The 13,557-nt window shown below is 54.8% G+C and overlaps 1 protein-coding gene across 2 annotated transcripts in view; it reads left to right on the plus strand.

Annotated features, from left to right (window-relative positions):
- The window catches only part of COL4A1 (collagen type IV alpha 1 chain), a 128,996-nt gene that overhangs the window by 104,458 nt on the left and 10,981 nt on the right, over nucleotides 1-13,557 (plus strand). For both annotated transcript variants that reach the window (XM_032496661.1, XM_032496662.1), the window contains 18 exons: nucleotides 736-886; nucleotides 1,076-1,189; nucleotides 1,807-1,974; nucleotides 2,089-2,178; nucleotides 3,150-3,302; nucleotides 3,446-3,544; nucleotides 3,656-3,745; nucleotides 4,135-4,274; nucleotides 4,997-5,123; nucleotides 5,215-5,295; nucleotides 5,749-5,847; nucleotides 6,917-6,967; nucleotides 8,140-8,325; nucleotides 8,931-9,064; nucleotides 10,038-10,110; nucleotides 10,878-10,949; nucleotides 11,947-12,075; nucleotides 13,039-13,137. In XM_032496661.1, coding sequence (XP_032352552.1) covers nucleotides 736-886; nucleotides 1,076-1,189; nucleotides 1,807-1,974; nucleotides 2,089-2,178; nucleotides 3,150-3,302; nucleotides 3,446-3,544; nucleotides 3,656-3,745; nucleotides 4,135-4,274; nucleotides 4,997-5,123; nucleotides 5,215-5,295; nucleotides 5,749-5,847; nucleotides 6,917-6,967; nucleotides 8,140-8,325; nucleotides 8,931-9,064; nucleotides 10,038-10,110; nucleotides 10,878-10,949; nucleotides 11,947-12,075; nucleotides 13,039-13,137 — 2,056 coding nt within the window. The remainder of the gene's footprint in view (nucleotides 1-735; nucleotides 887-1,075; nucleotides 1,190-1,806; nucleotides 1,975-2,088; nucleotides 2,179-3,149; nucleotides 3,303-3,445; nucleotides 3,545-3,655; nucleotides 3,746-4,134; nucleotides 4,275-4,996; nucleotides 5,124-5,214; nucleotides 5,296-5,748; nucleotides 5,848-6,916; nucleotides 6,968-8,139; nucleotides 8,326-8,930; nucleotides 9,065-10,037; nucleotides 10,111-10,877; nucleotides 10,950-11,946; nucleotides 12,076-13,038; nucleotides 13,138-13,557) is intronic.

Below are 13,557 nucleotides of genomic sequence, written 5' to 3' on the forward strand. Positions count from 1 at the left end.
TTTACAATACTGTGCTTTTGCGAAATCCCTTGAATGGGGCCCTCTCAGTTTGAGAATCTCCTGCGGGGTCGTGTGGCGAACTCACGGCTGCCTGCTCATGTCCATGTGGTCCTCAACTGGAAGTTGTCACCTCCAGAGGACCCCAGAGGGGCGATCTGACATGATGTCCACCTTCTGCTTCAGATGACTTGTCAGTGTCTGAATCGGGGTTTTGAATGCCCTCTCCTTCCAGCCTTCAAAACACTGCCTGTATATTTAATCATCTGTGTGTGTCCATGCCCTGTGGTTCTTAAAATCGTTTTAAATGTTTAATTTGATGTGAGAGCCTTCATTTAAACGAAAACTGAAGTAAATGGCGTTCTGTTCCCATCCTGGGACGTCCCACTTCTTAGATACCGATTAGCTGGCCACAGATCGCACGGGGCGTTTTCCCCGCTCGGAGAGGCAGCTCTCGGCAGACGCAGGGCAGCAGCGTGGAGGGGCCGGGACCCGGTGGAAGTCCTGCCTCTGACGGTGGACGAGCTGTTCAACCGGGGGAGCCTTAGTTTTCCTCCTTTGTAAAATGAAAATAATAAAAATTACCTCCCGTTCAGCTTATAGTGAGATTGAAAGGAAGCTTTGAAATCTGGAGGGTGGGGCAGCGATACTTATAAATCCAGTAATGCTGACTCGCTTGGCTGGATCGCGTCGTGGGCCCCACGGGTCACTGGCTTCTCTGTGCTTCGGGGTTTCCAGGGAGAGCCTGGAGTTGGTCTGCCAGGACTCAAAGGCCTGCCAGGACTTCCCGGCATTCCCGGCACACCCGGGGAGAAGGGAAACATCGGGGGACCAGGCATTCCCGGGGAGCATGGTGCAATCGGCCCCCCGGGCCTTCAGGGAATCAGAGGTAACTTCTTGAGGGCAAATCCAGCTTGTGGCAGGGACTGGGTCTGTATCCTTTGTATCCCAGTGAATGTTTGTTGAATGAATGATGGAAATCCTGGGAGACTCTAGCACCCGTTTGCTGCGGCCATGGCACGTGGTGTGAGTGGGGTGTGTCCCCTTGCAGTGTATTCACCATTTCTTCCCCATCTAGGTGACCCAGGACCGCCTGGACTGCAAGGGTCCAAAGGAGCCCCAGGAGTCCCCGGAATAGGCCCCCCTGGAGCGATGGGACCCCCTGGAGGACAGGGACCCCCAGGATCATCAGGTGATGCCACGTCTTCCAGAAGATACCTTCCTTAGGTCACAATCTGTGCATAAAAGGGGAAAAAGTGAATTCTACTTCATGGATACAGGTTTGGTTGTTTGCTTAAATGTAAAGTCACAGGTGTCTTTCTTTTCTTCCCACTGGGCTTGGTTTACATGCCAAAGAGACCCTCCCTTCAGATATTGTACATCTGCTACCATTTATATTTAATTTACAACGATGGGTGTCTCTATCTTATCTCTCCGTGGTGGGGCTAAGTCTTGGGTACCTGAAACCAATCAAGTCCATGTCTAGAAGTGGCCTTTGCCCCTAATAGTCATCTCAGAGTCAGACAGCGGTGGTGGCAGGGCCAGAGAGAAGCTGGTCTTTGTCCAGACACCACGGAGGCGCCGGGTGGGAATGGCTGACGGCAGGAAGGAGATGCTTTGTCTTGGGATCACATTTACCCACTGACTGCCTCGTGGGCCCCAGACACTCCATCTGAGGATGTGGAGGCTGTTCCAACCCCGACGTGGGCACGCTCACACCTCCGGCAGAAGGTCACAGTTAGACAGGGTAAAGGGCATGGCAGGACACAGTCAGTCCAGCTGATGCCCACCTGCTCTTCCCCACCCCAGGCCCTCCTGGACTGAAAGGAGAGAAGGGCTTCCCTGGATTCCCAGGCCTGGACATGCCGGGCCCCAAAGGAGACAAAGGGTTGCAGGGGCTCCCCGGCCTGACGGGACAGACGGGGCTGCCTGGCCTTCCCGGACAGCAGGGCACGCCCGGCCTCCCCGGGTTTCCAGGTAAATGACTGAGCTCTGCCCACGGGGATGCTGGGAGACCCCTCACCCAGTCTCGTTCGTAACCCCCACTTGGTGCCTGCCTTCAGCATTCACGATGCCTCTGTCTGGCTACAGGTCCCAAGGGAGAGATGGGCGTCATGGGGACCCCGGGGCAGCCCGGCTCGCCAGGACCAGTGGGCGTGCCAGGATTGCCGGGTGAAAAAGGTAGGGAACTGGCGACTCCAGAAAAGCCCATCTTATGTCCATGTCCCACTGCCTACTGGGAAATTCTCAGATGGTTGCAAATCGTACCTCATTTGAAGGGTCTGGAAGAAACCCTCCTCCGGGAGGAACTCTTGGTGATTCGTAGGGGTGAAGGGCTGTGCCCTGCCGACAGGCCACAGGGAAGACAGGTTTGCCCGTGTTCCTAACTGGCACAATAGAGAATCTTTTTTTTTTTTTTTTTTTTTTTTTTTTTTTTTTTTTGAGAAATGCTGAAATCTTCAGTCATGCAAGGTCACAGAAGCTGAGTTCTTAGAGTCAGAGTAGCCAACTGGGCCAATTTATGTCTTAATTTCTTCTTTTTTTTTTTTTTAAATCCTTTATTGATAGCCATTTAGATTATTTCCAATCATTTTTTTAAAGAGGTTTTTTTTTAAGTGGAGGGACTGGGACTGAACCCAGGACCTCATGCATGCTGAGCACGTGCTCTGCCACTGAGCCACTCCCTCCCCCCTGCATGTCTTCATTTCTGTTTCTTACCTTGATATCTGTCATTAAAAAAATATTTTTTAAAAAGAAGTGAACTTTGAAGGGGAGACATAAAAATGGTCATTTGATTTAGTTGAACAGGAAAATTCCCATTCTGTTGTTTCACATAGAGTTGAGGGGCCACTATGAACAGGCATAACGGAGGAGAGAAAATATAAGTTATTTCAACTAATAAGTGGAATCTCGTATATTAGAATTATTAGCAAATAATGACTTCAGGAAGACGTCTCTATCGCTCATTTGCCTGGTGCCACGTTGTCCTGGGGACCTCGGACACCCGCTGCTTAATGCTGTTTGGGACAGGCTACTTGTTCTTTGTGTCTTCTATGTCAGTTGCTTCTGCTGGCCAGAAAGAACGCCGCACTTGTCACGGCCTCGGGGGCACTTGGCCACCTGTCACCAGGTGTCTCCTCTTTCCTTTGCAGGGGACCATGGGTTCCCAGGCTCCTCAGGACCCAGGGGAGACCCTGGCTTCAAGGGTGATAAGGGAGATGTCGGTCTCCCTGGCAAACCAGGGTCCATGGATAAAGTGGACATGGGCAGCATGAAGGGCCAGAAGGGAGACCAAGGGGAGAAAGGTAATGCGGGTGAAGGTTTGTGGATGGAGCTGGGAGGTGTCAGCTCAGTTCTCCCTGTGTGATGTCAAACCAGCCTGTGTGTCTACGATTCGCCTTATTTTAAGCAGATGTGAATCATCAGTATCTTTTTCTGTGATGTGCAGGACAGACTGGCCCAACCGGTGATAAAGGATCCCGGGGAGATCCCGGAACCCCAGGAGTGCCCGGAAAGGACGGCCAGGCAGGACTTCCTGGGCAGCCAGGTACAGAGGGGAGTTCAAGGTGACCAGCACAGCAGGGGCTCTGTGGGAGAAATGTTATGCAGCACTTCTCATAGGCGCTGACCTGTTGGGTTTTTGTCCTTCTTATTCTAGGACCTAAAGGTGACCCAGGCCTAAGTGGAACCCCAGGTGCTCCGGGACTTCCTGGACCCAAAGGATCTGTTGGTGGCATGGGCCTGCCAGGTTTGTGGCATTTAGGAAAGGCATCTTCTTTCTAGCACACACACGTGCAGTGCTGGTGGGGCAAGTCTGGGATGAGATCCACTGCACAGAGGACATAATCCAGGCAGATGGGTCTTTTACACAAGCTCCTATCGTCAACTGTGTGGCCTCCTGCCTAGGTGGCATTTGGCTGACGCTGTGGTCATTGCTTCAACCAACCAACCAACAGAAAATCTCACAATGTGGTAAAAGAAAACGTGGGCTGTCTGTGATTACCTTTGTTGTCTCCCAGTGACCCATCCACTTGGCTCCACGGAGGAGATGGTGGATTCTCCATTCAGGATTGTCAGCACAAGAGGCCCCTGAATATACTAAGCATACATTCATGTTTCAGTTGTTTGTGTTTCTAGGAACACCCGGAGAAAAAGGTGTGCCTGGCATTCCCGGCCCACAGGGCGTCCCTGGCTTACCTGGAGAGAAAGGAGCAAAAGGAGAGAAAGGACAGGCGGGTCCACCTGGCATTGGAATTCCTGGACTGCCGGGGGTCAAGGTACCTGCCTCCCGCAAGGAAGCTCTTCCCACATGGCAGCCCCGCCCATGTGGGAACCCCTCCCATGTGGAAGCCCCGCCCATGTGGGAACCCCTCCCATGTGGAAGCCCCGCCCATGTGGAAACCCCTCCCATGTGGAAGCCCCGCCCATGTGGGAACCCCTCCCATGTGGAAGCCCCGCCCATGTGGGAAACCCCTCCCGTGTGGAAGCCCCGCCCATCTTGGAACCCCTCCCATGTGGAAGCCCTGCCCACACGAAGCCCCGCCCATGTGGAAACCCCATCACGTGGAAGCCCCTCCCACCCATCCTCACGGAAAGGCTTCGCAGCAGAGTTTAATAAGCATCTCATTCCTTTAATGCGTCACAACACAGTCGTTTCCCCCGTTTACTGTAAGTTGCCTCTCCTCCCCCTTCTGGTCACTGCCCATGTGCCCAAGGAAGACCTGACTTGCTGAGAGGCTCGGGCAGCAAGTTCTCCCTGGGAGAAGAGGAAGAGGAACGCGGGAAGCAGAGCAGGCAATGCCCCTCTGCTCTGGGTTCCTAATTTCCCCTGCGTTCTCAGAAGTGGGCCTGGATTCTTCTGTTAGAAAGCCGGAAATGGAATTCTGCCATTTGATAGTCATTGTCATCACACCAGCACGTGCGCTGTCACCCAGAGGGCGCCTCCAGACACACGTCCAGGGACAGACAGAAAACTAACGGGCCCAACTTTCACCCACAGGGAGACCAAGGGCTGGCAGGCTTTCCCGGAAGCCCCGGAGATAAGGGGGAGAAAGGAAGCGCCGGGCTCCCAGGGGTGCCTGGGTCTCCGGGCCCCAAGGGCTCCCCGGGCAGTGCTGGTTACCCAGGTAGGTGCTGCCCTCCTCCTGAGCGGGGGGCTCACAGGCGGCAAAGAGAAACTCAGAGTCAAGGGCGTCCTGCTGTCTGGGTTTTCTCTAGGAAGCCCTGGGTTGCCTGGAGAGAAAGGTGACAAAGGTCTTCCCGGATTGGATGGCATCCCTGGCGTCAAAGGAGAAGCAGGTAGCGACCACTTTTTAGGACACAGGTGGGGCCAGTGGAGAAGAGCCCAAGGGGACCTCAAGGCTGGGGGACCTCTGGCCAACCAGCTGGGATCACACCTCTATTTCCAGTTGGACAGACTGAGTCTGGGGGTGCTGATGGGGTCTTTCCAAGGTCCGACCTCCAGTTAGACCTGGAACTGGCTTTAGAGCTGGTTCTGGAAACAGATTTCCTACTTGGCGTGGCAGATCGATGTCCTCTCTGGCCACTCTCCCCAGCTTTGGGGGCTGGTGTGCGGGGGTGTTGCTCCCCTCCTGAGGGGACGCTGGGAGGGACCGCGGGGAAGCCAGGCGAGCTCAGGGTGGGGGACAGCAGGGCTCCCTGGGTGAATGTCCTTAGTAGAGCCTTTTGCACGCCGACCCGGGTGCTCCGGGAGAAGCTCCGTGCCTGACTGATGCGACCTTGCTCTTCGAGGTCTTCCTGGACAGCCTGGCCCCACGGGCCCCGCCGGCCAGAAAGGAGAGCCCGGCAGTGACGGAATCCCGGGGTCGGCAGGAGAGAAGGGTGAACCAGGTACGCTGGGCTCCCACTCTTTTCAGGTTGAAGCTCTGCCCTGGAGCTGCGTCTCCCAGAGACCTGCCCTCCCCGCTGGGCGCCGGGGCTGGGTGTAAGGCAGCACGCCCTTCCCGCTGTTCAAACAGCAGCGTGGACACGTGGGCTGGGATGGATGCGAAGAGGGGAGAGAGGGTGGTCACTTACTCCTCAAATACGTGTGGCCACCGACCCTCGAAATGGCCTGAGCCCTCACGTGAGTGACAGAGGCACCCACAGAAAGCCCAGACCCTGCCTTCTCTGCCTGGCCGTCCCCCCTTTAGAAATGGCCCTGGGGGTGTTTGCTGTCCCCTGAATCTGCTCCTGTCACTGACGGGGGCGCCACAAGTTGGGCGATAGTGCCTGTGTGAGCTCCGAAGATGACAGTCACACGCAGGAATACTCGAGTAGAAGGAGGGCGGCACACGCACCTTGGAGCAGGTCATCCGGGTTGGGGGCTGGAGGGAGGGACGCGGTGCTGGCAGGAAACTGCGAGGGGTCTGCTGCTGTTACCGTCGGCCTTTTCCTCAAGTTCACTCTTTCATTCTGTGAGCCATATGTTTATATTATGTGTATTCCTTTTCCTGTAAAAATAATTTATAAAAAGTGCCTCCACACCTGCTTCCCAGCTTTGAATCTCCCCTCAAGCCCTTTACTCACATGGGTGGGCCCCTGGCTCTGCTGCCCCAGGTGTTGGTGGCTCTCTCGCTCTTGAGAAGGGCTGTTAGTTGGATGGCCGTGTGAGAAAAGCCGGTTTGTGGGTCTGCAGACAGCAGCAGGGAAGAAGCACTCACTTGTACAGGTCATTTCTACCAGATGCTCTTGTGGTTCTGAGTGCAAAGGTGTCTGGGAAAATGCACTGAATTATGTGTCCAGTCCAGGGTGTAATTGTAGGAATATAATTTGACGAGCACAGGGCCGTGAGCTAATTTCTGTGTGCTCCGCAAACAGTAGATGGTCTTGGCACAGAGAGTGGGTCTCGCTTTGTGCTGTACCCACAGCTCCGCTGTTTCCAGGGAGATGACAGTGGCTTCTCACCTTTGTCTTGCAGGTCTACCTGGAAGAGGGTTACCAGGGTTTCCCGGGACCAAAGGAGAGAAAGGTAACAGATTTGTTAAACGTACTCTTCGTTCTCAGCTATCCGCTGCTGCACATGCCACAGAGCAGGCTGAGCAGCGACAAGGAAGCATCTAGACACGGGTGATGGGTCCTGGGTCTGGGACAGTCGAACCGACAGTCTCCCAGCTGGTGACAAGCTGCCAGGCGGTGCGCTGCGTTTTGGAGTCGCTGCCTTGTGCGGCGTCGGGCGGGCATCACACAGGGGGCCCTGCGGTCCCCCCAGGTGGTGACCCTATTTCCTTCCCCCCTTATTTTTTCTTAATAAGCTTGAAACAATCCTAGAATTTTGTCATTTTATTACCATTTTATTACCCAGTTTGGGTAAAATGTTTAAACTAAACATGCAGTTGTTTGTTTTTTTTTCTATAAGCTCTTAAATTGAAAAATATTAAAAACAGTTTTATTGAAGTATCATTGAAATACAATAAATTGCACATATTCAAAGTTTGCAGTTTGATAAATCTTCATACACACACAGACACTCAAACACACACACCCCATGGAAATACAGCACATTTGAGATGGGGAGCACCTCGTCACCCCAAGAGTGTCCTGGGCCGCTTGGCCATCCCCTCTCCTGCCCCTTCGCGGCCCCAGCCCCACCCTAGGCGGCCTTGGGTCTGCTTTCTGGCGCTGCAGTTTAGCCTGCGTTTTCTAGAGTTGACGTGGACGGAGCCCTGCAGCGTGTGCTCTCCTCAGTCTGACTGCTTTTGCTCAGCGCTGTTAGTCTGAGAGCAACCGGTGCATTGCTCGCATCAGCGGCTCATTCCTTTTTATCGCTGAGTAATGTTCCATGGCGTGGGTCTAACGCTGTGCGCTCACTCATTCACCTGCTGACGGAACAAGCCCTCGGTCTCAGCAGTGCAGTGACTTGCAGGCTTGTCTGCACATGTGTTCCAATGCCTTTGCTGTCAAACAGTTCCTTTAAGAAGTATAGAGAAAGATCACGGGTTCTTTCTATCCTGAACTTTCTCTCCTTCAGGTCGGCCGTGGTGGAAGGCTAGCGTGCTATTTAACAAAAAGGAGACAGAAGGGCTCCCGCCTCTGGCTCCCTCCTGCTGCCTTCCGGGAGCCCCTCCCTCCACATCGATGCCCTGGGTCTCTCTCCTTCCCTGTGTCTCACCATCACCTCAAACTCTCTTTACTGCTTTTTAGGTTCAAAGGGCGACGTGGGTTTCCCTGGATTGGCTGGGAGTCCAGGAATTCCTGGATCCAAAGGAGAGCAAGGATTCATGGGTCCTCCGGGGCCACAGGGACAGCCGGGATTGCCAGGAGCCCCTGGCCGTGCGGTGGAGGGGCCCAAAGGAGACCGAGGACCGCAGGGACAGCCTGGGCTGCCAGGTGAGGGCGTCTGGCCAGGCTCAGAGCTGGGACAGAGGCAGGCACAGACACACACAAGTGGGAAAGAAATTCAAATGATGAGGTTGTTGTTCAGAAGCTCTCAGCGTTTATCACAGCTGGAAAGTGCGCAGGACATCAGGGCCTGGTGCTCAGGCCTCCGCTGGGTCGGCGCTTCCCGTGTCCTTCCTGTCAAGGAGCTTGTTAGATGACAGGTAGTTAGGGAGAAAGGACGTTACCGGAAAGGACTGGGGCTCAGGTGCCACCTGTGGTGGTCGTGTAAAACCGGCAGGACCGTGTAGCACTCCTGTCCCCGTGAGCAGGGGGACTGCGCGGCAGCACGGCCTCCCCTGAGCAGGGGACCACAGGCGCTTGCACCCTGGGACGTGGTGTTTATGTCGACATTCACCTCCTGTTGAGCAGACGCTTCTTCCTAGGGCCTACCTTGATGTCTTGAGGTCACATGCTGCTTAATTTGGTGGTGGTGTGTACAGTTGGGGACAGTTGGGGACAGTTGGGTAGCATTGGTGACAACCACAGCCCGGTGACACTGGTACCTAAAAGCACCCTCTAACCTCAAATGTTGTGGCTTCTGTGTCTCCCGCCAGGGCTTCCGGGACCCATGGGGCCTCCAGGGCTCCCCGGGCTTGATGGACTGAAAGGCGACAAAGGAAACCCAGGCTGGCCGGGGGCTCCTGGTGCTCCAGGGCCCAAGGGAGACCCCGGGTTCCAGGGCATGCCTGTGAGTTGTCCCCCTGCAGGGCCTGTTCTTGAAAAGGATCCCAGCGTAGGGCTTGCATGTGTGTGTGTTGCACCCCCCCGTCCTCTCCGAATCAGCCCCTCTCTCTTGCCAGTCCCCAGCCGTCGTCACTGGCACCATAGTGGGCAACTGTCACAACATTTCTTACCGTCTAGTCACACAAGGACCATTAAAAGGGCGATGTTTTACTCCTGGAGATTACAGTTCAAAGCCTGGGTTTGAAAATCTATTTACAAATGATGCAAAAAGTTAGCCTCAGAAATGCAGGCATGTACTCCCACTCCTAGTGCCGGCCCGCGCCTGCCTGTCTCTCTCCGTGTGTCTGTATGACTGTGTACACGTTACACGCACATACGTGTAACTTTTTAAAATAAGATAAAGCAAAGAAACCAAAATATATAAGAAACAATACAACTTTTTATATATATTGGGAAGGTGACAACTATGTCAGTATGTCTAGAAAATAGGATAGTGTTTTTAAAGACAAGACAACCTCCTTTAGTATTTTTAATGTTTTTTCCATATTTAAAGTACTTTAAATACAAGATATGAAGCTAATCCTAAAGAAAGATCACTGTGGTTGACTGTTGGGAGGGAAGTTTTCCAGAGAGGTGCCCTGGTGTTGACAGATGGAAGTATTGGCACGACAGGTGTTTAGGGAGTTTTGACTCTGTTCACGGCATTGTGCTGTGGGGTGGGGACAGCGGGTGTAAGACTTACACCTGCTTCTGAAACTTGACCACATAGATGGACAGGCAGAGGGGACCCAATGAATGAAGCAGGGTGTTGCAGTTTCCCGCGTCCTGATTGGGCTGCAGAAGGGAATTTTGCTGTTCTCTTTACATCTTTCTGGAAACCACAGGGCACTGTGTGTGCACAAAGCTACTGTCAGGAGTCCAGGGGCTGTCCCAGCTTCTCCTGAGCCATTCCTGACTGATGTTCTCTTTGTGTCTAGGGGATTGGTGGCTCTCCAGGAATCACAGGTTCTAAGGGTGACATGGGACCTCCAGGAGTTCCAGGGTTTCAAGGTGAGACATAACGGAGATGCTGCCTGAAGACCCATCAACCCGCCACCAGAGCCCCGACCCTGGCGCTTTCGCGTCGGGAGAACCAGCACGCTTGCAGGACATGACACGGTTCTCTTCAAATTAAAGTGCCATTTCTGGGTGGCAGCCCCATTTGTAGAACCCTGTGCACAGCTGTGTGAAGACGTTCTGATTTTCTTGCTAAGGATCAGCGAGGCATTTGCCTCCCAGTAAGCGGTCATGGATTTGGGATGTTCATTAATTTATTAATGTCTTAAGCAAACATTTATTGGGTGCCTCCCGGCTTCCAGGCACTGTGACTTTTCCTGCCGAGTCAGATACATAGGAATGAAAGGTCAATGAAACAAATTCTCAGCCTGCAGGCGCCTTGTGGTCCGGGTGGGGATGCGTGTGAATCAGGTCGGGGATTACAGGATTCTGTGTCCTCCCCTGGTTGGGACCATTTAGTGGTTTGCTGCATGTTTGGAAAAAATGTGACGTCTGGATTCTAGAAAGAAGAGTTTCACCCGGAGTTTTACATAGCTGACCAGAAGCAATGCTCTTTTTTTCCACGAGCATGAACTGGAAATGTGTTCACTGTGTGTGTGTGTTACACATGCATTTGTGTTTAGGTGTGTTTACGTGCTTCCACGTAGGTACACACGAGCGTGTGTGCACACGTAGGTGTACATATGTATTCACACACACACACACGGACACGCGGAGTCTGGTGGAATTCTGTGCAAAGACCATGTTCTGCTTTCGTGCAGGTCAGAAAGGCCTCCCTGGCCTTCAGGGAGTGAAAGGTGACCCCGGAGACCAAGGGTTCCCTGGAACGAAAGGTAAGAGAGCCCGACCGTCAGGAAGCGGTCACCGAGAGGCCCTGTGGCGGCCGCCGGGGGTCCTGTACTTGGCTGCTCCAGTTACCGTTTTTACCAGTGACTTGTCTTGCAAGTCAAGTTCACTGAATCTGCGCCTGCGGTAAATCCAGCAGAGAGGGAATGAGAGACCCAAGGTTCACAAAAGCTCCCAGCTCTGAGGGGAGACTGAGGTTAGCCCCCAAAACAAGGAGTGAAATTGTCTGCGTGGTTTGTGGCGGGACCGTGGGGGCCCGTCCTAGGAAGGGTCTGCTGTGGCTTCTCCACGGGGAGCCAGACGTGCCACGTGGCTGCAGGGACGTGGGCCGGTCGTGGAAGGACGTGGTCTGAGGGGCCCTGCATCCCCTCTGGTCCCTGGAGTCAGGCCTGGTTTCCAGGGCTGCACCCGGTTGTGAAAACCACGCTTCAGGAGGGGGAGTGAGCAACCCGAACGCACTGAGAAGTGGGTGACGGGGAAGGAAAAAGTGGGGAAATGGGGGAGGAGGCGTGGGAGGGCAGAAGGAAGAGGAGCAGACCCCCCGGGGTTCAGACTCCGTGCGCGGCCACAGGCGGCTCAGGGCCTGGCGCGCGGAACGAGCGTCTGTCTGTGCGTGGCTGAGACGGTAGGGGCCGGCGGCCTAGCGGGCCTGGGGGCGGGCTTCCAGCTGCATGTGTTGGAGCCTCCCCCCACCCCCCGCCCCTGCGAGCGGGGCCCTGGGGGCACGAGCGTCACCTCGGGGCAGGCCCGTCCCCGAGCCCCGATCCGAGTGGCGGTTCCCACCCAGGCCCCTGACGTTGGCTCCGGTCCCGAGGGGTCAGGATCTTAGGGTAAAGGTATCTCGCGAGGATCTGTTTACCTGTGTTTCTGACGCTGATTCTACTTGGGGACAACACTGCGTTCAGACTGGGTTCCGTGTTGGAAGCCGTTTCTGCCCCGTGTGGTGACGGTGAAATTGACTGGCCCCCACCCTGATCCCCACAGGTCTTCCCGGCCCCCCCGGCCCCCCAGGTCCCTACGACATCATCAAAGGGGAACCAGGGCTTCCTGGACCTGAGGGCCCCGCGGGTCTGAAAGGCCTTCAGGGACCTCCAGGCCCCAAAGGACAGCAAGGTAAGGAGCGCGGGCCGGGTGGCGGGGCGTGGGGGTCGAGGGAGCTGGGGGCCTTCTCGCCGTCCTGTGTCTCCGCTCTGCTCCGCTCTGCCTCTGGATAATGGCCATAGAAAATGTATTTGAAGATGGCTTTCTTACCGCCTTTTCTTTGATGTGTAAAAAAACCAAATGAAGATTTTGAAGGACTGAAGTAAAAAGCCAGAGCAAAACACAGAGAAAGCCAGGGGAACGTAAAACTTGGCATATCTGTGCTCACTTAGAAAACCACGGAAAAGGGACAGAAGGATGGGCCGGCAGGAAGCAGCCGTCTAGCCTTGTAGGCACTGGTGTCCGCACGGCGCCCGGGAGCTCTGCCCACCTGGCCAAGCTGTGTGCCCATCCCCGGGGCCCTGGACACGCTCACCTACAGTCTTCTGCTTGTTTGGGCGAAACGCTCCCCACTTCAGGAGCTCCCAGGGAGGGGTGGGGATGGAAAATAAAGAAGAATGAACACATTTAGAGTGGAAAGGTCGCATCCGTGAAAATTTAAGTTTAAACGACCTAAGAATAAACTGGACACATGAAAACAAAAAGTACTGTCCACGTCAGTAAACCTGGTGCCTAAACGTCTGAGGCACTAGAATGTGGCCGATGCGGGGACACCCGAGAAAACGGAAGCACATCAGACCATTCCCCGCTCCCTGGTGACTGTCCTTCCCCAGATTGTCTGCCAAACAGTGACGGCAGGAAGCGGGGGACCCCGATTCCAGGGTGAAGCACGCGCCCCTGTGGGGTCTGCTGGGCCCTGGCCTCTGCACGGCGTGTGCTGCTGTCCCAAAGCCACTCCTGGCCCTGGGAGGGCTTTCCCACCTGGTCCGAGGCCCCGTGTTGGCCTTCCAGAAGGCCACAGAGGACGTTTCCTGAGGGAAGAGAAGAGACAGCTCTCCTGTACCGGCCCGTGAACCCTTTCTCCCTCCCCCTTAGGTGTGACAGGATCGGTGGGCTTACCTGGGCCGCCAGGTAGTCCCGGGTTTGACGGCGCCCCCGGCCAGAAAGGAGAGATGGGACCCTTTGGGCCTCCTGGTAAGTGTGCCATGAACTCCAACCTCATTACCCACTACCTGTGTCTTTGGGTTAGAAGCCTGCGGCCCTGGCGTGCAGAAGCCTGCAAAATGAAATTGAAAACGTTTCTTGAAGATTTCCAAAGACGTCTGCTTCTTAGGAGAACTAGGGTCCTAAGGAGAAGCTAAGGTTGCTCTCATTTGCTTCCAGTGTAGAGAGACAGATGTGATCAATTCACGGTGTGTTCTAGATGTCACTGAAAGAAGGCCCGTAGTGACGGCCTGTGTGGGTGATGCAGGCTGCAGCTTGAAAGCCCCATGTCAGCATGGGCCAGGGAGGGCAGACGATCCCGCAGTGTCACCGAAAGGGATGCAGGTGGGCTGCTTCCCAAGAAGCAGGAGCTCAGGTGTCCCGTCGTGACCGAGATGCTAAAGGCTGAGG

The sequence above is a fragment of the Camelus ferus genome, chromosome 14 (assembly GCF_009834535.1).
Source record: "Camelus ferus isolate YT-003-E chromosome 14, BCGSAC_Cfer_1.0, whole genome shotgun sequence".
Classification (NCBI taxonomy): domain Eukaryota; kingdom Metazoa; phylum Chordata; class Mammalia; order Artiodactyla; family Camelidae; genus Camelus; species Camelus ferus.